This window comes from Aquarana catesbeiana, linkage group LG01 (assembly GCF_042186555.1).
Source record: "Aquarana catesbeiana isolate 2022-GZ linkage group LG01, ASM4218655v1, whole genome shotgun sequence".
NCBI lineage: Eukaryota > Metazoa > Chordata > Amphibia > Anura > Ranidae > Aquarana > Aquarana catesbeiana.
In genome coordinates, this window is record NC_133324.1 from 278,799,498 (window position 1) to 278,826,620 (window position 27,123).

General features: G+C 42.3%; 1 protein-coding gene across 1 annotated transcript in view; it reads left to right on the top strand.

The window, feature by feature from the left end:
• Positions 1–27,123, top strand: part of TOP3B (DNA topoisomerase III beta) — a 133,110-nt gene that overhangs the window by 97,292 nt on the left and 8,695 nt on the right. Inside the window, exons 15-17 of the mRNA XM_073629054.1 lie at positions 10,845–10,994; positions 19,760–19,860; positions 23,809–24,010. Of these exons, the coding sequence (XP_073485155.1) occupies positions 10,845–10,994; positions 19,760–19,860; positions 23,809–24,010 (453 nt within the window). The remainder of the gene's footprint in view (positions 1–10,844; positions 10,995–19,759; positions 19,861–23,808; positions 24,011–27,123) is intronic.

A 27,123-nucleotide genomic window follows, 5' to 3' on the forward strand; every position in this document is an offset into this window, starting at 1 on the left:
GGAGTCCTTCCACGTTCTCTTCAGCAGGTGGCAATCCCAAGCCACCACTCTGGAGATGTCGGTAGAACTCGGTCTGGGCAAAGACTTCACCATCCGACATCCGGCCATTCTTTCCCACGCCCACATATAAAAACTCATATGTCGCCGACACAACCGCCATCAACACGATACTATGAAACCCCTTATAGTTAAAATAGTATGACCCCGAGTGGGGTGGTGGGATGATGTGGACATGTTTCCCATCGATTGCCCCTCCGCAGTTGGGAAAATCGCACCGCTCGGTAAACTGGGAGGCCGAGTCTGCCATTCCTGTGGCGTTGAAGGAAACTGTGGAATCAAACCAGAAAAAATAAAATTACTACTTTTGCACATAACATTGCAAGCAGATTAGACACAAACATTCTTGGCCAACATCAGTATAACATTTATTTTAAGGAGTATGTAAAGACAAAAAGAGAAGGTACACTTATCAGATTCCTCACCCCCCTCTGATGGCCCATTGTAAAAAATTTTAGGGGGGGGTTCTAGATGAGTTTGTGACTCTAAAAAAAAGATTATGGCACTCTGCCTGAATTTAAGGACAACAATAACATTTGTAAACATTTTAGGGGGTGTTTTGGGTAAAACACTACTATGGAGCTGACAAAATACATTAAGTGACTAGGCTAGGTGTGTATGGGCCCAGGATAGCATGCTGGGGAGGTTAGTGAAGGCAAACATGCATGAAGGACAAAAAAGGAGCATTAAAAACTTCCAGCATGCATGAGGACAAAGGGGACATTCACAGCATATTACAATCATGGTAATTAGGGAATGATGAAAGAAATACAATACATTAGTAAACATTAAATACATAGAATGTGATGTTAAAGGAAAAATCTTACCTTTAATATAGTCCTTCTGTAGGACCTGTATGATGGCAGAACAGGTCCCTGGAATAATGATCCACAGGGCCTGGGGGGAGATGCCTGTTGAGAACTTGAGGTCCTGCAGACTTCTCCCTGTCGCCAGGTACCGCAAGGTGGCGACAAGCCTCTGCTCAGGAGTGATGGCTTGCCGCATGCAGGTGTCCTGCTTCGTTATATAAGGGGACAGCAAAGCCAACAGACGGTGAAAAACGGGGTCTGTCATCTGGAGAAAATTCCTGAAATCATCAGGATTATTCTCCTGGACCTCGCGCAACAAAGGCATATGACAGAATTGGTCACGCTGGAGCAACCAATTCTTCGTCCATGAACTCCTCCCCACCCTGTTCTTGGACTGGGCTTGGGTCAAAGCAAGAACCCTAACACCAAGCCCCCGCACAGCACAAACTCTACGACGAGTACGTAACCGCAACATGGCTTCAAAACGGTCCGCTGGTCAGAACGAACTAACAGAAAGCACTGAAAAACAGGCCAGAGAAGAGCGAGCTGAAAATCAGAAGCGAGCGGACAAGAACGCACTGAAAAACAAATATGTACTCTAATAATACGCACGGAAACCCAGATGCGAACTGACTACACACACTGAAGAACAGATACGAACCCACAAGCACAAACTGAAGAGCAGTAATGATCGGAAAAGCATGAGGCTAAAAAGCGCGAATCGTCTCTCACCAAACTTCTACTAACACAAGATAAACACGAGACTAGCAGAAGGAGCCCAAAGGTTGGCGCGCTTCGTATGGAACTTCCCTTTTCTAGTGCCGTCGTACGTGTTGTACGTCACCGCGTTCTTGACAGTCGAAAGTTAAGAGAGCTTTTGTGTGACCGTGTATGCAAGCCAAGGTTTTTCCAACGAAAATTCCAATCGTGTGTACGCGGCATTAGCCTTTCATTGGGTGAATGTGACATTCCCTAACATTCTATCCCAAGACAAAAATAGCCCTAAGAACATTCAGTCATGAGAGTTAAAGTGATTGTAAAGTCTCGTTTTTTTTTTTTTTTTTCAATAAAAATAACAAACATGTTATTACTTACCTGCCCTGTTGCAGTAGACTTGCACAGAGCAGCCCAGATCCTCCGCTTCTCGGGTCCCTCTTCTGTGATCCTGGCCCCTCCCTCCTGTTGAGTGCCCCCACAGTAAGCAGTTTGTTATGGGGGCACCTAAGCTGAGTTGCAGCTCCCTGTGTCCATTCAGACATGGACCTGCGGCCCGGCCCCTCCCCTCTCTCTCCTGATCGGCTGACTGACTTTGATTGACAGCTGCGGGAGCCAATGGCGCCTCTGCTGTGTCTTAGCCAATCAGGAGGGAGAGTCTCGGAGGGACAAGCCATTCGTGGACATTGCTAGACAGAGATGGGGCTCGGGTAAGTATTAGGGGGGCTGAGGGGGGCTGCTGCACACAGCAAGCATTTTCTCTTAATGCACAGAATACATTAAGATAGAAAACCTTCTGACTTTACAATCCCTTTAATATTCACCAATAAAGAAAATAACCTGCCAGTGTTCTTACAGTCCGTGATTCGTTGTTGAGACATTTGCAAAGCAATTTTTTTCGAAATAGACCCCCTTAGTGTCCGTGGTCACCAGGACAAAATAAAGGGGTGAATTTCCCCAGCGGGGGGCATAGACCGAAGTAAAAACTTGACACAAAGCAGTGAATTGGACAGCCATGCATTGAAGAATGAGAGCCTGCGCTCCTGAACCCATTTAAAAACATAGAAGCATTTGCATATAGTAACACTTGTTGTTACCAGACATTTCCACAAGTTGCTCGTATCAACAGGTCTTGAGGTTTTTCATTAGATAGGCCTAATGCACGCTGGACGCCTTTTCTCCTGTCAGTGGCGTTTTGGCAGACAAAAAATGCTTGACGCTTAAAAACACATGTCAAGAGCTTGAATGTGTTCATTTATTATGGCCATTGAAATGAATTAGCACTCAAACACTAAATGTTCCTAGCGGTAATTGCATTTTAGATGCGATTACACGCATGAAGTGTTTTTCTGCCAAAATGCCGCTGCTTTTGGACACACTGGCTGTGAGTTTTTTTTTCTGCTTCTAAACACCTCTAAACGCCTATGTGCGCATGGACACAGGCTAACATGCAGAGGTGTTTAGAGGCAGGAAAAGAAACTCCCAGAGCAGCGTTAAAAATGTCCAATGTGCATAAGGCCTAATGGTTAAGTAAAGTATGAGTGCACTTTTATTAAAAAACAATAATTTAATTATCGTACATCACAAGACACAGAGCCGATTAATCAAGATAGTAACTAACTGGGTAATACGACACCTATAGGTGAATGGACACTATTAGATCAATGAAACAGGAAGTCTCCCCCCTATACAACTCCTCCTACACAGGAAGTACCTTAGTTTGCAGTTGCTGTGTAAGGTGGTGATCACTGATGATGATACATGTGCTCTGTAAGCATACTTGGAGGTCTGGAAGGTTCTATTAAGAATCATGGACTTCATTTGCATCCATTCGAAAGAGCTGTCAGCCAAAATGGATGGTACCCGAGCCTTGTTGGGTAGGAGAGAAGATTCCTCAATGTTTTCCTGTAATGCAGCCTTACAGCGCTGGACCCTGTGCAGTGTTTGTTCTGACCAAGGTGTTTTCCTGAAGGGTGCTATACAGGACCAGGAGAGTGGACCCCAGATAAAGGGTGACCCAGTCCCTGAAGGTCTTTTATGACAGAGCCCGCTGTGATGGGTGAAGGTAGGACTCCTGTTAGACTCAGAGTCCTGCAGCAAGAAGGGTATGTCTGCATATTGCAGTTTCTTTATAAATAAATAAATAGAAAAAAAAATGAGAGAGATCTGACTGTCTGTTTTTTCTCCTGGTGCCCACTGGGGGCTGTGTGCTGTTGGTCATGCTCTGTGTACTTTTAGGAGTATTGGGCTGCAGTTTCTCCTCCAGCCACTAGTATGGTTTGCTTTGTATGGCCTACTCCTGTATAGACAGGAAGTAGAAGGGTAGCCATTTTTTTGTGGACCATGTGGGCTAAAGGATCAGCAAGGCCTCTCAGAAATAACTTCAGCCCATGGCTACATAATGAGTACTTCCTATGGGTGAGCTATGTGACCAGTCATAATTATATACTGCATAAGGTATACTTACTGCTTAATCCAGGGGGCTTATATAACTGTCTGTCGATACACCCCTGTACGGTCATCGGTGCACTTTAAGGTGTTGACATAAACGCATGTTTGCTTTAACTCATGTTGCATGTTTGCATAGATACATGTTGCATAGATTCATGTTTGCATAGATACATGTTACGTGTTTGCATACAGTTGAGCTCATAAGTTTACATACCCTGGCAGGATCCATGATTTCTTGCCCATTTTTCAGAGAATATGAATAACACAAAAACTTTTCTTTCACTCATGTTAGTGTTTGGCTGAAACCATTTATTATCAATCAACTGTTTACTCTTTTTAATACCGTGTATTGCCCCCTTTAACATCAATGACCGCTTGAAGTCTTTTATGGTATTTGTGGATAAGGCTCTTTATCTTCTCAGATGGTAAAGCTGCCCATTCCTCTTGGCAAAGAGCCTCCTGTAAATTCTTAGGCTGTCTTGCATGAACTGCATGTTTGAGATCTCCACAGAGTGGCTCAATGATATTGAGGTCAGGAGACTGAGATGGCCACTCCAGAACCTTCACTTTATTCTGCTGTAGCCAATGACAGGTCGACTTGGCCTTGTGTTTTGGATCATTGTCATGTTGGAATGTCCAAGTACGTCCCATGTGCAGCTTCCTGGCTGATGAATGCAAATGTTCCTCCAGTATTTTTTGATAACATACTGCATTCATCTTGGCATCAATTTTGACCAAATTTCCTGTGCCTTTGTAGCTCACACATCCCCAGAACATCAACGATCCACCTCCGTGTTTCACAGTAGGAATGGTGTACCTTTCATCATAGGCCTTGTTGACTCCTCTCCAAATGTAGGTTTTTAGTTGTGACCAAAAAGCTCAGTTTTGGTCTCATCACTCCAAATGACTTTGTGCCAGAAGGTTTGAGGCTTGTCTCTGTGCTGTTTGGCGTATTGTAAGAGGAACACTTTGTGGCATTTGCGTAGTAATGGCTTTCTTCTGGCCACTCGACCATGCAGCCCAATCCCATGAGGAAGTCTGATATGACGAAACATGTCGGGGCGTGGCTGTACGGCACCTATCAGTAATCATTAGTGACGGACGGGACTTGGTTGCGGATCTCCGTGCATCGGCGGGAGCCTTCAAACGTTTCAGAGGAGCTGCCCCCCGGGCTTTGTTGCCAGCAGGTGATCCACATCTTTAGATTGTCAGCGGAGAGGGGTGAGAACTTATCCAACGCTGCTTCTTGAGGTCCGCCGTGACCCTCATTCTCACAGTGGTGCTGGGCGTTTCACAGAGGAGGATTCGGTTTGATTTGGATTTGCTTTGCAGTGTCAGTTTGGCTTGAATCAAGAGTTTTTCCTGTGACACTTGGATAATTAAAGAATCTGGATCCTTTGACCCTCCATTGATCAACCTTATACTTATGCCTTATTGCCAAAACACGAGAGTGTGAGGCATATGGAGCTGGTGAGTGTTGAATTCAAGGGGAGAGGAATCACTAACACTGAGTGAATTGGTGGATTGTTTCCAGATACCTCACCTTTCCTGCACGGTGTCCTGCCTGTGGAATCTTTATGGACTTATATCATTTATATTTCACGTTTTATATTAGTATACAATATATATTGCTGTGTGTATGACACACTTTTACAGGGATTCTATATATTTTTTCTATTTTCTCACACTGATAAGATTTTTCATGAATGTTTTTCACTTTTTATTTGTACACATTGTTTGGTAGAACACTAGATCACCATTTTTCGCAACAGCTAGGAGGTATACCGCCATTTAGCGCCACTTTTTCTGTTTTGCAAGTACCAATATAGTCTAGGATGACTTGTAAACAATAGAAAGGTTTGCATAGTACATTTTTTTACTTTAAAGTGGCAGCTCTATAGTTATTCCATTAGGTCTTTTTCTTTTGTAGGGGATAAGTACCCTTCTACCTGGCATTTGAGCGCAGTGGTGAAAACTCGAGAGGGGCGCGTAGATCTGAGTTTTCTCATTTGTCACATAAGTTTACATACCCTGGCAGGATCCATGAATTCTTGCCCATTTTTCAGAGAATATGAATAACACAAAAACTTTTCTTTCACTCATGTTAGTGTTTGGCTGAAACCATTTATTATCAATCAACTGTTTACTCTTTTTAAATCATGACAACAGAAACTAGCCGAATACATACCCCAGTTCTTAATACCGTGTATTGCCCCCTTTAACATCAATGACCGCTTGAAGTCTTTTATGGTATTTGTGGATAAGGCTCTTTATCTTCTCAGATGGTAAAGCTGCCCATTCCTCTTGGCAAAGAGCCTCCTGTAAATTCTTAGGCTGTCTTGCATGAACTGCATGTTTGAGATCTCCACAGAGTGGCTCAATGATATTGAGGTCAGGAGACTGAGATGGCCACTCCAGAACCTTCACTTTATTCTGCTGTAGCCAATGACAGGTCGACTTGGCCTTGTGTTTTGGATCATTGTCATGTTGGAATGTCCAAGTACGTCCCATGTGCAGCTTCCTGGCTGATGAATGCAAATGTTCCTCCAGTATTTTTTGATAACATACTGCATTCATCTTGGCATCAATTTTGACCAAATTTCCTGTGCCTTTGTAGCTCACACATCCCCAGAACATCAACGATCCACCTCCGTGTTTCACAGTAGGAATGGTGTACCTTTCATCATAGGCCTTGTTGACTCCTCTCCAAATGTAGGTTTTTAGTTGTGACCAAAAAGCTCAGTTTTGGTCTCATCACTCCAAATGACTTTGTGCCAGAAGGTTTGAGGCTTGTCTCTGTGCTGTTTGGCGTATTGTAAGAGGAACACTTTGTGGCATTTGCGTAGTAATGGCTTTCTTCTGGCCACTCGACCATGCAGCCCATCTTTCTTAAAGTGCCTCCTTATTGTGCATCTTGAAACAGCCACACCACATGTTTTCAGAGAGTCCTGTATTTCATCTGAAGTTATTTGTGGGTTTTTCTTTGCATCCCGAACCATTTTCCTGGCAGATGTGGCTAAAATTTTAGTTGGTCTGTCTGACCATGGTTTGGTTTCAACAGAACCCCTCATTTTCCGCTTCTTGATTAGAGTTTGAACACTGCTGATTGGCATTCTCAATTCCTTGGATATCTTTTAATTATTATTATACAGGTTTTATATAGCGCCAACAGTTTGCACAGCGTTTAACAAAATAAAGGCAGACATTACAGTTACATTACAATTTGGTACAAGAGGAATCAGACGGCCCTGCTCATTAGAGCTTACAATCTTAAAAGGAGGGGTCAATTGATACAAAAGGTAATAGCTGTGGGGGATGAGCTAATGGAAGAAGTAAAACATTGTTAGAAGCAGGATAGGCTTCTTTGAAGAGAAGGGTTTTCAGGGATCTTCTAAAGAAGGATAGATTAGGGGACAGTCGGACAGATTGGGATAGGGAGTTCCAAAGGATGGGAGAAACTCTGGAGAAATCCTGTAGGTGAGCATGGGAGGAGGCGTTTCCTGTTTTATACAGTTCAACTACCTTTTCCTGCAGATCCTTTGACAATTCTTTTGCTTTCCCCATGACTCAGAATCCAGAAAGTTTGGTGCAGCACTTTATGAAAGATGCAAGGGTCTGTCCAGAAACTCATTGACCTTTTATACACACACACTAATTACAAGCAAACAGATCACAGGTGAGGATGGTAACCTTTAATAGCCATTCAAACCCCTTTGTGTCAACTTGTGTGCATGTTATCAGGGCAAAATCACCAGGGTATGTAAACTTTTTATCAGGGTCATTTGGGTAGTTTCTGTTGTGATTATGATTTAAAGGAGTAAACACAGTTGATTGATAATAAATGGCTTCAGCCAAACACTAGCCATGAGTGAAAGAAATGTTGTGTTATCATTCATATTCTCTGAAAAATGGCCAAGAAATCATAAATTCTGCCAGGGTATGTAAACTTATGAGCACAACTGTAGATACATGTTTGCATAAACACATGTTGCATCTTTGCATAGATACATGTTGCATAGACACATGTTTGCATAAACGCATGGTTTGCATAAACGCATGTTTTTCATAAACACATGTTGCATAAACACATGCTTGCTTACTAACAAACACATGTTTGCATAAGCACGTTTGCATAAATGCATATTCTATAAATGCAAATTTATTCTTCTTTGAACTACATACATAACTTGAACTGCATACATATATGCTCATTTGCATTGAACTACCTAGGTTCCTACATAACGGCATAGCTGGGTACCTACGGGGTTGTATAGCGGTAGACCACCATTGTTTTAGGCCTGCATCATTGGGGAACTGCATATTAGGTTTTGGCTAATATAGTCGCTACATTATCTGTTAGACCAGCTAAATTACTCTAGAACGGAGAGGCGGCCAGATGAGGCAGGTACACAGCCCTCAGGCCCAGTGATCTGGCGGTGTTCATGTCTCCTGTTGGACCAGTGGCATTGGGTGTATCTGAGCCACTGTGGCGCCTGATCTCGGATTGAGCCTGGTTAGTACTCGGATGAGAGACTGCCCGGGAATACCAGGTGCTGTAAGCTTTTCCCCTCCTAAGTGAGGGAGGCATCTGAGGCTGCTGTGTTTTGAGAGTATCTCAGGCCAGAAGCAGAGCTAAAATTAGTGGTTGATGGTTCGGATTCTGGAGAAGGTAAAATGTTTCCTTTCAGGGGTTTGGAAGATAACTACTGATGCCAGTGTCTCCAGTTGGTTTGAAGGTGGCTACAGTTCACAGGAGAGAATACTGCCCATCAATATCTTGAAACTTTTGGTCAGTACACCTTGCTGTGGATTATAGGACAAACCCATTGTAGGTTCAATCCGGAAATGCCTTTGCAGTGGCATATACATCAACCACCAGGGCGGCACCAGGAGTCGTGCAGCTCAGGAAGATGAACCACATTCTGTCTGGGACAGCACAAATGCTGTCTCTATTGCCAGTACATATCCCAGGTATAGAAAAGTGTCAGGGGGCTTTTCAAGTCATCAGCAACTAGTGCCAGGACCACAAGGTTTTTCTGCATCCTGAGACGTTCTTTTTTTGGCAATTTGCAGGTGAATCTACTAGATTACAAGTTCTATAACAAGTTGGGACGGGTTGTGTCCGGGACGAGAGTCCCACTGGCAATAGGGGTAGATGTACTGGTAACACCTTAGGGACCAGTTCTCCCTAATTGACACTTTCCCTCTGTTTAGACTACTGCTGCATATTTTGCGAGGAATCCGGGAGGTGGTAACTCTGATAACCATGTTAGCCGAATTAACTCACGGTGGCTTGGTACACTAACATAGCGAGTCTTGCGGGGGGGCGCTTCTTGGACACTTCTAGTCCAGCGGGACCTAATAGTCTTGGGTTCTGTATCTCCACACTGTTGAGCCCCTGGAAGCCGGCTTCAGGGAGCTTCCAGGACTTGGAAATATTTTATGCCTGGGGTGAAGCCAGGAAGTGTCACCCGCAGATATATGTGAGTGGGAGATTTTCCTTTCTCCAATTAGTAGGGGAAACGAGATTGGCCTTAACTACCATTAAGGGTCAAATTTAGTCCTCTATCCATTTTTCCACAAAGGCTGTTGTTTCTCACTCCTTGATTCATACTTCATACAGTGTGTAATGCTGACAGTCCTGCCTGTCAGGCCACTTTTGTGTACTTGGGACTTGAAATTGCTCTTGACTGTCCCTGTAGAGGCCACGTTTTGAACCAATTGGGAGACTTTGTTAGTCCTTTATCTCATAAGGTGGCTTCTTTGGTTGCTATCACTTTAGCAAGGGGAGTGTCAGAGCTGGCGGCTCTTTCATGCAAGGAACCTTTCTTGGTCTAGCATCATGATAAGATGAGGTTGCAACCTCAGCCATCTTTATTGCATAGAGTTTTTTCCAGTTTTCACTTGAATCAAGACAGTTTCTTGCCTTCTTTTTTTCCTAATCCACAGTCAGCAGGAGAAAGATAGCTACATACTCTAGAGGTAGTTCAGGCGCTCAGGATCTACTTGAGTTGTGGGCACAGATCAGGAATCCTAGTTTGTGCTGCCAGAAGAACCCAGGAAGGGCAGACGGCATCCAGGTTGATAATTTAGCAGTGTATCTGCCAGTTTATCATTGATGCCTATGGTTTAAAAGGGCAAAATCCCATTTTGTCTGGGGGGAGATTCTCTACCAAGTGTATGGGAGTGTCTTGGGCCATCCGCCATCAGGTGTCAGAGGCCCAGGTTTGCAAGACCACTATTTGGTCTTTGGTTCATACATCCACAAGGTTTTTAACAGGTGGATAACAAAACCATGGAGGATACTGTCTTTGGCCTCAGCGTATTAGAAACGGCAGAGTAGGTCCTTCTCTGGTGGCAGTTTCTGTGATGGTGTCTCCCTCCCCTCAAGGGTATTGCTTTGGGACGTCCCAAACCGGCTCTGTGTCCTGTGATGTACGATAAAGAAAATTAGATTTTTCCTACATACTTGCCTGTAAAATCCATTTCTTTGAGTACATCACAGGACACAGAGGTCCCACCCCTCTTTTGGGTATTTTATTGCTTGCTACAAAACTGAGGTACTTCCTGTGTAGGAGGGGTTATATAGGGCAGGACTTCTAATTGATCTACCAGTGTCCATTCACCTATAGGTGTATAACACAGTTATCATAATACCTGGCTCTGTGTCCTGTGATGTACTCAAATAAATGTTTCTTACACGTTATTATGTAGGAAAAATCCAATTATTTGTACTTGTCTCTGAATTTAATGTTAATACTATATTTTAATTTAGAACGTTTGTCTAAATGTTTTGTGTGTACTTCCATTTAGACCAAGAGCTAGTTTTACCAACTATCCGGAGTGCAGTAGAGAAGCAGCTAAATCTAATCGCACTGGGCAAAGTTGATTACCATCTGGTCTTGGAGCACACGTTGGACATCTTCAAGAGGAAGTTTCATTATTTTGTGGACTCCATAGCAGGTAAAATCTTAGAAACACTTTTCCTTTTCTTATCACAATATTTAAAGAATGAGACACATATGTCACATTCTTTTTTTATATGATCCAGTTTTATCATAAGGAACCTAAAGTAAGGGTTCAAAAATAGAGGTTTCCCTGCCTCACATTTAAACACAAAAACATATATTGCAGCATACCTACCATTCCTTCAATGTTATGTATGTGTTTGTGTGTATATGAATGTGTGTATGTATATATACATACAGTATCTCACAAAAGTGTGTACACCCCTCACATTTTTGTAAATATTTTATTATATCTTTTCATGTGACAACACTGAAGAAATGACACTTTGCTTCAATGTAAAGTAGTGAGTGTACAGCTTGTATAACAGTATGTAAATTTGAGATACCGTGTATGTGTGCTTATGAATATATATATATATACGCAGAAATGTTACTCGGGTCGGTGACTGTGACTAATAAGGCTAAAGTGAGAGACGATGCAGTGATTTCCCCTCATACACCATTATGGAGGAATCCTAACCTGTCACACTTCTTTAATTACCCTGATCCAATCATTTGGACTGAATTTGGTATTAAGAAAATTGGAGATATTGTGGGTGATGGAAAGCTCCTGCAGTCTGATACTCTGAAAGCCAAGTTCCATCTCCCCAACACCCACCTTTTTCACTACTTGCAACTTAGACATGCGTATAATGCCCAGTTTGTTAACACCATTCTTAGGATTCAAATTAGTGATTTGGAGTCTTTGCTTAGGGATGACTCTTTAGTTAAGGCCCTGTCCACTATTTACAAACAATTGTTTACTGATGTTGATGGGCTTCTTGCACGCTGTAGAGTGGCCTGGGAGGCAGCGTTCCCTCAGACTGGGATGATCTTTGGGAAATCAACGTTTCAAGGCTAGTATCGACTAGGGATCACCTTTATTCAATACACATTTTTACATCGCATTAAACTCACTCCGGCCAGATTGGCTAAAATATTCCCTACCCTGTCGCCCTGTTGCTGGTGGTGCATTTCATCCATTGCAGATTTTTTTTTCACATATTCTGAAATTGTGCGGCCGTCTAAACTTTTTGGCTTTTTGGCGGGGTGTTACTGTGTGTGCGGAGGAGGTCACTGCCATTAGTGTACAGCCAGCGGTTGAAGTGTGTCTCCTAGGACTTGTTGATGCCCTGGCCCCAAAAAGAGTGGCGCGTATTTTGTTGACATTATTTTATTATTCTAGGAAGTTAATAGGAAGTTGGGAAAAATGGAATTACGATATTGTTGCGCTACTATAAAAAGGATGTAAGATGACACATATAGCAGCCAACAGCAACAATGTAGTGACAATGTGGAAAATACTAAAATCAAAAAATGCAGGGCTAAACATAAATACCAATATTGGGTAATGCATAAATGTGTGACAATCAGGCATGCAACGTGATGGTGTGATAACCATATGTGGAGAAAAAGTAATTCTCATATAAACAAATTTTTTTCCATGACCATATGAATGTCCAACTGAGTAAACATTATGATCATATAAGTGTCCGACAGTGTAAACAGTATGTGTTTTAGATTGACGAGAAGATAATCATAGGTGCCATACAAGTCACAAAGGTAATGTTTCAGTACTCGGTATCCACAGATGGAAATAGGAGGAGCTTACCAGAACAGGTGGACACGTTTGCCATACGGCTAGGTGTCATACAGGCTTGTGGATCAACCGATCCAAATGGATGCTTGGTGGAGAGGCGTGTGCGGCAGGTTCCACTGGTTCCTTTATGGCAATCATAGAAGACCTGGAGAAGTCGGATGTTCCGAGTCTAGGTGTGGACACCTCCCCGGCAGATGTATGGTGAAAAAGTACACCTTTCACTCAGCATAATGCAGAATCAGTGGAAGCCCTGAGCGTGTCACTGGCCACGTCACCTGCCACCAGATGCCATCAGGTGTCCCCAGCGGAGTCCCTCCTTACATTAGGTGCATCATTTTAATAGGACGTTAATAGTGATTTCCTGGAAAAAGTCTGCCCCTCCGTTTGTTCCAGCATGAAAGGCACTTATTAACAAAGCCATCCCCTTATACAGGGCTACATATACTAGCTGCAGCATTCCACATAAGTTCGGTAAAGTGTGGGGTAGTTGGATAAACAGTACATCCATGGTATCTGATTAAATAGATCATTTACAGTGACTATGTAATTTATTATATGTGTGGAATCTGGTCTGGGGATAAGAGAGATTGCCTAGCACTCTCCCCCTGGTGTGGATGTGGGACTGTCCACCATTACTATATAACTATATATATATATATATATATATATATATATATATATATATATACCCTGTTTACCCGAAAATAAGACCTAGCGTGATTGTCGGTGATGGCTGCAATATAAGCCCTACCCCCCAAATAAGCCCTAGTTAAAGTCCTTTTAGGTTTTATTTTCAGGGTAGGGCTTATTTTCGGGGAAACAGGGTAGGGCTTATTTGGGGGGTAGGGCTTATATTGCAGCCATCACTGACAATCACGCTAGGTCTTATTTTCGGGGAAACAGGGTATATATATATATATATATATATATACACTAAGTAGGTGGAGCCAGTATTTGTTCTTTTGTCAAGTCTTATGTACCATTTATATGTGTCATTGAACTTGTTAGTATTATTCACATGTCTCAGGGTTTTACAGTAAGTCCAGTGCTGAGGGCTTTTGTGTTGTTTGTAGTGTGTGGCCTGTTACTGGGCTATTATTTTCTGTTTTCTTTGTAATTGTTTTTACAAAACTTAATAAACAGAATTTTTCACAAAAAAAAAGAAATGTTACCCAGGGCCAGGACTACAAAATGCCTCCCCCTCTCCTCTTTTCCATAACATAAAGAGTGGAGGTGTTATGTACTCCACAGAGAGAATTGGGAACAATACTAACTGATAACAGTCAGCAGAGGCAGAATGCACAGGGAGTTGGTCACTCACTAGGTTTCTCATATGGTCAACAGGTATTTTTTTGATTTTATAGAACAGATTTAGCTAAATGCTTTAAGAATAAATTTGATAGAAACAAATAACAAGAACCAAAGAGGTTTACGCTGAACAAAATAAATCAAGGAAATTCCTCCATCCATACTACATAGTGCTGAACGAATCTCTCACTGCACCTATTGTATTCTGACAGCCGTTGACACCAGCTGTCAGTACTGCCTTCAATCTTACTGGCCAAAAATTTTCTGCCTGGCTTCTTCGAAAGATGTTGGGTGAGTGTTGCTGACAGGGCCACCTACCGACTGAGTTTCTCTCAGTGTATAGCCAGCTTAACTTTTAGAGCTTTGATATTCTGCTGATCAGTGGATTGCTTTTTCTGGATCTGACCCGCTCTCAAAGGTGTGTGGGGGTGCCTGTATGCAGGTAGAGGCTTTTAACTGCTTGTTAGGCAGGGGTAGTCAATTCATATCTTTGCCTGTACCACAGATCCGGGACTCAGCTTAGACCACCACTAAGTAAAAGATGGAAGCTACTGAATAGTAATTATTTCTCCAAATCTCAGTGGTCTGAGTACAAGCCAATGCTAGAGGTTAGCAAGGAAGAGGGCGATATATAGTAGTTGGTTGACTTTAGGTTCCCTTAAGCATTAAGATATTTTCATACGATGTCAACACATGCAAATGTAATAACTGAGTGGGTAGCTGTAAGTAGAAGATTGTGTGGTTATTCCACAAAAGATACTGGATGTACAATGTCCTTTGTTGTCATACAAAAAAATATGTTTACAGAGAACTTGTAGATTTCCTAATCTGAGTAAAAGGTACGTGGTCGATTTGCAATTTACTTTCTCTTCAGCTTAAATTGAATTTTACTGTTTCACACACAAGCCTTCAGTTGCAAATAAATTTCAGGAACAGGCTTTCAAGATCCTGTCGCAGTGGTAGAGGGTTCTGATAGTTCTTCACTAGATCTTCCCACAGACATCCAACCTCTGTTGACGATGTCATCAGGAAGAGTGCTCTATTCTTCATATTATTTGGAGCTGTCGAAAGACACACCCTTTCTGGGAACAAGTGCGTCAACTAGTACATTCGCTTACGGCAGTGGAACTGGGCAACTATCCCATGAGTTATTTACTGCACCACAATAGGGTACCATTGACTCGATATAGATCCTCAATCACGGTTCCCCTTCTAAATGCAGTTAGGGCCTACATCCCAGCCCTGTGGAAGTAACCCATTACTCCTCCAATTTCCTTGTGGCTGGCCAAAGTCAGTGATATTGAATGTATTGAGCACCTTATGGCATCCCTGTGTCGTAGAGAAGAAAAGTTTATCAACACATGGTTAGAGGTCAACCGATATATCGGCCGATATTTGGCGTTTTTTTTATATTTAATCGGCATCGGCTGATTGTGCTGATTAAAAAGGACGATTATAACTTCAGTGTGACTTGCAAATGACTTCTGTAATAGAAGTCAATGCAAGTTGCCTAAAGTCTTCTGTGAAGCGACTTCTCTCCTCTCCAGGCAGCCTGCCAAATCTGATAAAAAGAACCTGAAGAGATACAATGTTTTTTTTTTTCCACTGTGCAGAGCTCTGTGTTGTTTTTTTTTTTTTTTTTTTTAAACAAGAGCATGTTTATTCACTGGTAAAAAGAACATACATGTATGACGTATACATATTACATCAATACAATTAGTCAAGTTACATTTGTACAATATGAAAAAGTATTGCTATAGAAAGTAGAGAGGGAGAGAGATCACCCTCCTTTGGGCGCTTATGTCTTAACATTGGAAGCCTTCACAACTGTAATTGTGTCTACTGATACAGTGTATTGAACATCACTATTTTCTTTCGTTCGTTTATTATTACTTAGCTAAATCCATTATTCATTACGGCATTTCTCAAGTTTTATCCAAGTAAATAATACAATGTGAGTCATGCACATATCAAATATTCCCATGTTTAGTTAGTTATTCCACACAGGTTTCGCTCGAGTTAAGCCACCTGTCCCAAATTTTGTTATATTTAGCCGGGCACCCCCTGTGGCTATATAGTACCTTTTTGTACGGTAGTGTCCTATTTATTTCAACAATCCAAGCTTGAATAGTGGGAGGACTAACTCTCATCCAGTGTTTAGCCATTACTTTCCTGGCACAGAATAAAGTTTCGTGAAGGAAAGTTGCTAAACACTTTTCAGTATAAGCGTCTGGCAATATACCTAGCAGGCATGTTTTGGGGTCAAGTTGCAGGGGTGAGCCCATGTGGTCATGTAAAAATTTTATAACTTGTGTCCAGTAATGCTGAATATTTGGACATTCCCATAGTAAATGGATAAAAGAGCACGGGTCAGCTGAGCACCCTGGACATTTTGGGTCCTGTCCATGAGAGAATTTAGCTAACCGTGAAGGAGTAAGGTAAGCTTTGTGGATGATATATAACTGAGTCAGTCAATCTGAAAGAAGAGATACAATGTTTACACTTATCAATTGACTGAATTCTGTGTGTAGAAGCTCTCAGTTTAACCATTTAAAGACTAAATCTTTTCTGACACTTGTTGCTTACAAGTAAAAATCCTGTATTTTCTGCTAGAAAATCACTTCAAACCCCCAAACATTATATATATATATTTTTTTTAGCAGAGACCCTAGGGAATAAAAAAGCAGTTGTTGCAATATTTTATGTCACACAGTATTTGCGCAGCAGTCTTTTTAAACAAAAATACACTAATGAATTAAAAAAAAAACTAAGCAGTAAAGTTAGCCCATTTTTTTCGTCCAAAAGTTTTGATTACCTGTTTTTGTGTATTTAATATTTAAGGTATAGCTTTTTTTTTTTTTTTTTTTTAATCTAAATTATACATACAAGTGTACTGATTGGAGGTTTGTTTTGTTTAATAAATGTTTAAATGTAAAAAAAATTCTGTATCACTTATTACTTAAGGTTGCTTCCACACTGGAGCGGGCATGCGTTGACGGTAAAACACTGCTAGTTTTAGCGGCGCTTTATCGTCATTTTAGCGGTGCCATTCGGCTGCCAGCGGGGCGCTTATAACCCAGCTAGCTGCCGAGGAAGGGGTTAAATGCGCCGCTGCCGAAACGCTTTGCAGGCGCTTCGGCAGCGGTGCGCATTCATTTCAATGGGCAGGAGTGGTGGAGCAGCGGTATGCACCGCTCCAAAGATGCTGCTTGCAGGACTTTTTTTTAACATCCAGCCAGCGCATCGCCTCAATGTAAAAGCACTCAGGCTTTCAGACTGAGACTGCAGGGGAGCCGTTTTACAGGCACTTTACAGGCGCTATTTTTAGCCCAAAAGCGCCTGAAAAACACCCCAGTGTGAAAGGGGTATAACTGTTAGATTTTATGAGATGAAGGGAAAGAAAAAAAAAATCGGCCTAACATATCGGCCCAAAAAAATCGGCATCATATATCGGCCATCGCCCACCACGATTTCTAAATATTGGCATCGGCCAGAGAAAAACCCATATCGGTCGACCTCTACACATGGTACCCCGGGTCAATTTTTTCCTGCTCATCTGAATATCGAGAGTTGATACAGTCCTCTGATATGGGACGGTCACTCAGGAATTCTGAGCAACCTTGACTCCTCATACCTGGCTATGACATGGATAGCATTTGACGATTTATCCACTAAGGGCCTTGAAATGCCATCCTAGGGCCTTTAATTTGCTGCTTTTCCCCCCTAGCGATCCCCCCCCCTTTCCCCCCCCCCATTATCAAATTATTTCCCAAAACTCTGGTAGGCACCGGAAACCAAACTGTAGTTGTTAGCAGGCCTTTGAGGTTCATATAACCTTTAATTTTGTATCTTACTCAGCTGTTTAGAGATTATCTACTCAGCATGAGTGAGCTTGTCGCATGAGGTCTTTGACCTCTAGGACAGTAATGGGTATGTTTTTCTGGTGCACATTTTCTGGACAGATATACCTGGGATGCTTTGATCTATAATACAGTTTGTCTCCCTTTGCCTATCTCTAAATAAAGAATTTTAAAATAAAAGCTACGTCATCCTTCTAAACCTTTAACCACTTCCCGACCGCCCCATAGCAGATTTACTGCTTCAGGGCAGCCGTGCAGCGTAGAATCACGTATATACATGATTCTGCACTTCCAAATTTTGAAAGCGTGCTGCCGCCAGGTCGCTCCCGCTGTGATTTTACACAGTGGGAGCAGATCAGCGGGTCCCGCGGACCCGATGTCCGCAGATGTCCACTGATCGCAGCTTAGTCTGGCCAGAAGGTAAATTATAATCAGTCCAGTTGGTCTTGGATTAGATTTAACATTAGTATGTATTTAATGTTTCTTATTTTTCATACACCGCACTGTCTGATAGAGATGAAGAGACATCTGGTTCATACTAATATTTTCATGCTTTCTTTTCAATAAAGTGGTATAAACCCAAAAGAAAACGTATTATATTGTAGCTTACCAATTCTTAGATGTGATGGCTGCATTAGTTTTCCTTTTTTAGATTTCTTTCTTTTATTTTCACCTGGTGAGCTAGTCCAGTCTTTTTTTCAACAGAAGATGTAGCAGTTAGAAGGTTGAGACAAACCATTTACACTGACGGGGGGTTACAATGGTCAACTTTTATTTATTCTATATGTAAAACCTTTTCATCAAAGGGAACAAAGCTGTTGCAGTAACTTCTTAAGTGTTAGATGGAGTTTGGCTTCAATTTGTTAGTGTATTAACTGTGCTAGTTCATCTAAACATGAACCTCCTCCAAGACTGACAATGCTGCTGTCCAAAGGTTTCTCTGTGCTCCTGCATCCAGAGTGGAGGCACTTTTGGGCCTCATGTACACTGCTGCTGGTAAATGGACGTTTAGGAGCAGTTGGGCATTTTTTCAACTGCCCCAGAACTCTCCTCTATGTTATCTTATCAGTACATGTACACAGGGTGGTTTACAGTCATTTCTAGGCAGTTGAGTTTAGAGGCTTTTTCTGGAACGCAAAAAAAAATGTATTCAGAAGCTGAGTTTAGAGGCATTTCAAGCGCCAAACGCTTCTAAACGTGGTAACTCACGTTTAGCCACATTTCATTTACAGGCGTTTTTCATTTTTGGCTATTTTGAAAAAAATATATTTTTTTAAATTTATTTTTTTAAACGCTTCTAAATGCAAACGCGGCAAAACATGCGTTTTAAACGTAGGTTACTATCTGTCAAGTTAAATCGTTCAGTAGAGGTTGTCAAAAAGGTCCCGTGTACATAAAGCCTAATACAGGAGGTGTGTTACTGGCCAGATCACCAGGGGAAAACAGAGGGGGGGGAAAGCCTAAAAATATAAGACTGATGCAGCCACCACATCTAATTGGTAAGCTGCAATATATTACATTTTTGATTTTGGGTTTATTATGGCTTTAAACACAAACCTAGGCAATATAGACCAAGCTTATGATATTGAAGTTCATAAACATTACTTTCAGTGGAAAACTTATGTCAAAACAATTAGATCCCGGTAGGTGACGTTATATACAAAATCTAAGAGTTGAACTTGTCCTGGCTCCTCCCATCTCTTGAGCCTTTTCTGGTTGTCAGCGAGGTCATATTAAGGGATCAGTTGGTGGATTTTGGAGGTGAGAACGGATAAAAGTCCAGATTCGCATATAAATTTAGCTTCTATGCCAATGCCCTTGGGTCTAATATTGTTTGAATGTGATGCTTTATTTTATGGTACGATGCTTCACAAATAATATTCCTTGATGTATTCAGGCTGAATGTTTACTTGCCTGATTGACATTCTGGGCTTATCTTTATTTTTTCCCCAGGAATGGATGAACTGATGGAAGTTTCCTTCTCACCCCTGGCTGCCACTGGCAAACCACTGTCTCGCTGCGGTAAATGTCATCGCTTCATGAAATATATCCAGGTATGAATTAAGGAATGTTTGTGTAAAGAAAAAAAAACAGCTCATGGGAACATAGAAAAAAATCAGTGAACTGCTTATGCATTGTGGTAAACATGGCATAGTTTGTGAAGATCTGAAACTCAATTTACCTTTATGTAGATATATTCTGAGGGTGTCAGTCAGTGTACTAGCAAGGCTTCTTATGCCCTGTACACACGGTCGGACTTTCTGACGGAATATGTACGATCAGAGCTTGTTGTCGGAAATTCCGACCGTGTGTGGGCTCCATCTGACTTTTTCCATCAGAATTTCCGACACACAAAGTTTGAGAGCAGGCTATAAAATTTTCCGACAACAAAATCCGTTTGCGTAAATTCCGATCGTGTGTAGACAATTCAGACGCACAAAGTGCCACACATGCTCAGAATAAATTAAGAGACGAAAGCTATTGGCTACTGCCCCGTTTATAGTCCCGACGTACGTGTTTTACATCACCACGTTCAGAACGATCGGATTTTCCGACAACTTGGTGCGATCGTGTGTATGCGAAACAAGTTTGAGCCAACATCCGTCGGAAAAAATCCATGTTATGTCCGATCGTGTGTACAGGGCATAAGATGTATTGTAGCTTGCAATCAGTAATAGTGGAGATGGTCCAGGGGTAGAGCACAGGCATCAAGTAGTAAGGTGAAAGGGAGCCGCATCTTCCTGTAAATTTAGCTGGTGTTCCCAGAACATCAGGATACTACAGTAGTTAGGAGTTGATCTTGGATGTTATTCTAAATAGTAATGTGAACAGTAAACATTTACAAAGCATTTAAATAAGCTTTTTTAGCAGTTGTCTGGAATCCTTGTTCAAGCTCACGCTAAGTAACTGCTCTGGAACTTTGTGGGTTGGATAGAGGCAGTTTCACTCCCTGACTTTTCAAGCATTTAGTTTCATGACAGATTCCCTTTAAAACAGGCAGGTTACATTTCCTGTGTGCATTCAAAGGTTATTTTAAAGTTTGATTGAAATGCATTTTAAGGGGTCATTCTAGGGGTTGCAGTGCCTTCACCTCTGGGAAGTTTGGCGTCCCCCTTGTGACAAGGGGGGTTGTCTGACCTCTCCACTGGACGATGCTAAGACTGTTAGTCTGGCTTGAACAGTTCTTCTAAAGAACATTGCCTTGGAGGGTGACTTTGCTGAACCGATAGAAACTCCACTAGGATTGGCAGCAGGTAGAACATGTTAGTTTCCTGCTGCAGGTGCTCACTGCTGGGAACAGAGTAGATCGAGAGGACTTTGTGAGATTGTTCCTCCCTCCATGGCTCAGCAGCCTTCTGCGTAAGGTCCTTCAGATTCCTTGACCTATCCTGCCCTTATTCAGGTGAGTGCTCTAAGCTTTCTGGCTAAACTTCCTGCTCCATTCTGTGTGGTTAATACTTCTGGACCTGGAGGGATCAGGAACTTCCTAGATACATGGCTGGCTAGGGTTAGGCAGACTGCAGCATGATTCTACAGGCCCCAGTGTCACCGAAAAAACCTTAGAGAGGATGTTTTAGTTTTCATCCTCAATGGCTTTTGATTGACCTCATCTCACCAGTCTGGGGCTAAGATCTAATTTTCTTTGCTGCCTACTCCTGCGACAGTTTTTAGCACTTTCTTCCCTTGTCACGTTGACTATGTCAGATTGAACCCTTGGGGTCTTGAGTGGGCTCAAGGGCCTCTGTTAACGTCCTTGTGGGCTATTTGGTTGTACCATTTGGTTGTCTGGCCAAGCAACTTATTGTGGTCAAGGATTTTCTTTTACCCTTGACCATTGCAGTTAGGGATGGTAGGCCTTGGGCCATCCCAGGTAGACTGGCTGCTTTTTTCTTGCCTGTGTGTTTCGTACTAGGTTCCCTTTAGGATGTTTTTTTTTTTCTGGGGGTTCTTCCCAGTGTTTTGTTTAGGTTGTCGGTCCACTTTGTCACATTTCCACCTGTTATTGGTGGGTTATAGTTGGTCAGCATGTTACTACCTTGTTTTTTTTCCCCTTGCCTGTGAAGTCATTAACTTCTGACAGTGATCGTCTCTATCTGGGGCTGAAACATCTGGGTGATCCTCTGTGGTCTTACCTGGGTTGTGTTGGCAGGTTCACTAATTTAGTAGGGGCCTAACCTTATTCATTCAAATTTGGGTGTTGATCCATCAGGTGGTCCTTGGGCTGCAGTTAGTCATCTTTTCTCATTGTGAGGCCTGTTAGTATTTTTTTTTTTGCAGTGTTGCGACTCTTGGAGTCATGTTTGCATCTGAATTTGTGTGCCCCCCAATGACCAAGAAAGAAAACAAATAAACAATATCTTCTGACTACCCATAAAAGCCACACAGACCACTTAACACTGTGCTACCTTGGCAAGACAACAGCTAACAACACATTTCTGCCAATGTTACTTATATCTTTTAGACCCTTTTCACACTGGGGTGGTTTGCAGGCGCTATTGCGCTAAAAATAGCGCCTGCAAACCGACCCAAAACAGCCGCTGCTGTCTCACACTGGAGCGGTGCGCTAACAGGACGGGAAAAAAAGTCCTGCTAGCAGCATCTTCGGAGCGGTGTATAAAAAATCAAATGGGGCAGCGCGGCTATACCGCCAGCAAAGCGCTTCTGCGGAGGTGCTTTGCGGTGGTTTTTAACCCTTTCTCGGCTGCTAGCGGGGGGTAAAACCGCCCTGCTAACGGCCAAATACCGCCGCTAGAACGACGGTAAAGCGCCGCTAATAATGGTGCTTTACCGCCGATGCTCCTCCCGCCTCAGTGTGAAAGGGGCCTTAGTTCGAGTCAAAACTACACCAGGCCTATGACAGCTACCTTTTTTACAACTTACAGGGTTAATCCTATCACCATACACATGTAGCAAGGGCGCGTTGAATACATCATATTTTGCACTCAAAGCAAACTTTGTAAACCAAAACAACAAGTCTCTGGAGTCAATTAATTATTCCAATTAGCTTATGCTGGTAGCAGTATAAAAAAAAAGTTTACAAATGTATCCAGTATACATGCTGAAATGTCATTCACAGGTAACTGATAAGGGGATTACAGTACCCCTGCAGCCGCCAATTGCAATTGAGACAGTCTGCATACCCAGGAACTCCTAATCCACTGCTGCCTTTCCTCAATCACAGTATTTTCAGCTCGGAGTACAGCCTCTCCCCGTTGCTTCTGCTTCCACCCTCCAAGTTGTGCGGGGGGGTCCCAAGTGGGCTCAGGAGTCTCTTAATGCTCTAGGGGGGGCTATTTGGCTGTGCCAATACCATATATTTTCTGGTGTACCTTGCTTACCGAGTTTTGGAGTTTTGGTTGGTCCCCTTCCCTGAATTGTTTTTGTTTCACATGTTATTGGTGGGTTCTGATTGAACAGCTTCTCGCTTTTCCCTTTCCTATGAAGTCATTCCCCTCTGGCAGTGACCACCTTAATCTGGGTCTGGAACATCCGCTTTATCATCTTTGCTCTTACTTTGGTTATGTTGAGAGGTTCCCCCAAAAAATGGAATAGGCTCCCTCAGGAACTAGTTCTAGCCAGCTCATTTGATTAAGTTAGATAAAAGCTGGATCCATTCCTAAATGCACAGAATATAACTGGCTACCAACATTTATAAGTAATAACACCGGAGATTGTTGCTCTAATATCCAATTGCCTAAGGAGATCAGGAAGGATTTTTCCCCCTTTTGAGCAAATGGAATCATTCTTTATAAGGTTTTTTGACTTCCTCTCTGGGTATAGGGTTCTGTTTATTGGGGTTTTCAATTTATTCATTCATTTTTGTTGGTTGAACTTGATAAACTTGTGTCTTTTTTTTTTTTAACCCTACTAATTATTTAACTATGTCTTTCCTTTTAATCTTGAGAGATTGAGATGTTTGAATAATAGATGTTGATGTGTTGTATTTATTTTATTTTGTGATCATTGACTAGAATGTCCATAATTATATCTTCTTCTGCCAGGCTAAGCCCAGTCGACTACATTGCTCACATTGTGATGAGACTTACAGCCTTCCTCAGAATGGGACTATAAAACTTTACAAAGAGTTGCGGTGTCCACTGGATGACTTTGAGCTTGTTTTGTGGTCTTCAGGTTCACGAGGGAAGAGTTACCCACTGTGCCCTTACTGTTACAATAATACCCCATTCAGGGACATGAAAAAAGGTTTGTTTTGCTATCTACTTACAGTATAGTCAGAGTCCTGTCCTGCTGATTCTTTCGACTTTACTGTCTCTCTGCTAAAAGGCAACTAAGCTTAAAGTGTTACTAAACCCACAACAGTAAAATCAGTCTGTATATGCAGTAAAGCATGCTTTTTATACTCACTGTAGAACCTAAGGTGTTAATACTCTGCATTGTGTAAATAGGCTGTTTGATCCTGTCTCCTTTGATCCTCCCCTTCTTCCATCAGCCCCTAATAATTTCCTGATATTACAGAGCTCAGGGACAAGCTGTACATGCTCAGTTTGGTGTGTTTTGCTATAGTTTTTTTATTTCCTTGGGAGAGTGCATGTGATCAGCACAGGGCCAATCAGCATTGTCCAGACAGAGGGCCTGGGGTCCTGCATCCCTATAGGACAATCATGGGAGAATGAAAACTCTTCTTACAAGCCTTAACCAGACACTGATAAAAGTCACAAGACTGCACTAACTGCTGATGAGGAAATGTATTTAGCAGTTTATTTAGTAAAACTATTGCATTTCCATGTCCTCTGTACTGTGGGAGACCAGATATAGTGAATGCAGGGTTCTGGGTTTAGTAACACTTTAAAATATAAATGATCAATTTGAAAAGCATTTACCAAAATAGGTATATAAACCTTCCTATACTAAGCACATGATTTTTGATATTGTCATTATATACTGTATGTGGCAAAGCATTGTAGAATCTATTTTGCCTGTTCTCACCCATTCAGGGCTAACAGTGTGTATACCCAGTATAGAATGTTAAGTAGCTGAGCCTTCACGGGAGAAATTTGATTGGCTAGGATAGATTTTCCCAGAGTTCTCTTTTTTTTTCTTTAAGAGAGCCAGTCTTCATGGCACCTCCCCTCTTTCTTTATAGGAACAAGCTTTAAACAACCTCTCATTAGAGCAGCAGTTCGGTGGCTGGGTTGTGCAGGCACAGCTGATTCCTATTTACCATCTTAAACTGTACTCCAAGACACAAAAAAAGTAGCTATGTGTTCAATAATACGTTTTTAGATGAAAGCAGTGTAAGTACCTGAATTTGTGATATCAGCCTTTTTGATGTCACCATAGGGCAGATCTTGAACAGAGATGCAGTACAAGGAACCAATTTAACTGTGCTGCATTGCAATGATTATAATGATAGCTCATCATTCAACTGCTTTGCTTTTCACAGTCCAGTCAGGGAAAGGAAAATTACCTTTTTACAGTTTTGTACTTCTATATTTTTATTGTTTAAAAGTGTTACTAAAAGCTATTTTTTTTTAAATGAAAATAACAAACATGTTATACTTACCTGCTCTGTGAAATTGTATTGCACAGAGCAGCCTGGAACCTCCTCTTCTCAGTTCCCCTGCCCACTGTCCTCTCTTCTTCTTTAGTGTCTGCCCTCATAGCATTGCTTGTATGGGGGCAGACATGCAGATTCGCGCCCAAGCCAGGTTGTGTGTGTCCATAGACACACCTAGCATGGCTCAGACCCACAGGTTTTAGGTGGACTAACCCTGTAAACTGTGGAACTGTTTTAAATAAAACCTGTCAGTATAATCAAATCTGTCTAGGATTTTTTTTCACTTCTTAGAGACAATAGGAATTGAGAAGAAATCTCAAAGTGTGAGAAATTCCCTCTTAAACACTGGTCATCAGAAAAGGTGTCCTGATAAGACAGTTTCACCTCACCTTCTGTTACAGTGACAAATGTACCATTTTGGATTTCCATAATTTTCTGTCCAGCTAATAATGGTCACTAGGACAGATAGAAAAGGTAAATCTCCTAACTGGCATACACACACATTCTGAAAGGGGTTGTTACCATTCCCTGCCCAATCCAAAACTTAAAAAAAAAAAAGCTTTGCCTTTAGATATATTTTTATATAAATTGTCATGTCTTGTCTGTGTGTATGACAAATACAGTGGGGTAAACAAATATTTGATCCCCTGCAGATTTTGTAAGTTTGCCCACTTACAAAGAAATGAAGGGTCTATAATTTTTATCGTAGGTGTATTTTAAATGATAGAGACAGAATATCAACCAAAAGGGGGGGGGGGGGGCGTGGTTTCGGCATGCTGTAGATCAGACGCGTGTCTCTGGAGCTCCGGCGCCGGCACTCTGTAAACCGCCTTTTACTACACAAACAACATCTCGTTTATACAACAAACTATAAGGAAACGATTCGGTAAATCCTTGCCTAAGAAGGGTACTTTGGTGGGCTCAATCAAGAGGTTCTTGTCTACAGAACCGGAGGACATGGAAGACATTGACGGCCTGGGCCGATCGCCTCGCAGCGTGACCCCGCGTACAAGCTCCGCCTCCCACACTAGGCCGGAGCCCAGGCGCCGCTCTCCTGTCTCATCCGCCGGCTCGGAAGACGAGGAGAGCACACACACACGTTCGGGAGTCGCTACCTGGGTGAGTGACTTACCCACCAAGACTGATTTGGCGTCTATGCTGATGGGCCTCGAGCGAGCTATCAGAAAGGAGGTCTCGGCGGTCCGGTCGGATCTTTCACAGGTACTGGGGATGGTAGAGGAGACAGAGCAACGTCTAGATCGCCATGCGATCGCCATCAGAGCTTTGCAGGCCTCTAAACGCCAACTTGCTTTTGCATACAGGATGGCACTGTACAAATTAGAGGACCAGGAAAATCGCAATAGACGAAACAACATTAGGATACGGGGTCTCCCCGAGGCAACAGGAGATGACGCTCTACTCCCCTCCATCCGAGGTATTTTTAATGGCCTTCTCGGTCGACCAGCAGACCACCCCCTGCAAATTGACCTCGCTCACCGAGCCCTTCGACCATGCAATCTTTCCTCTGATGTCCCGAGAGACATAATTTGCAGAGTCCACCACTACCCTGAAAAAGAATTAATCATGAAAATGGCCAGGGAATCTTCCTCACTAGATTTTGACGGTGCTATCCTTTCTTTCTTTCCGGACCTGGCTCGGGAGACCCTTGAGAGACGCAGGGCCCTGCGTCCCCTCACTGAAAAACTTAAAGATGCCTCCATTAATTACAGATGGGGCTTCCCAGCCGCCCTAATTGCTAGCAGGGATGGTAAAACGGCTGTCCTTCGATTCCCAGAGG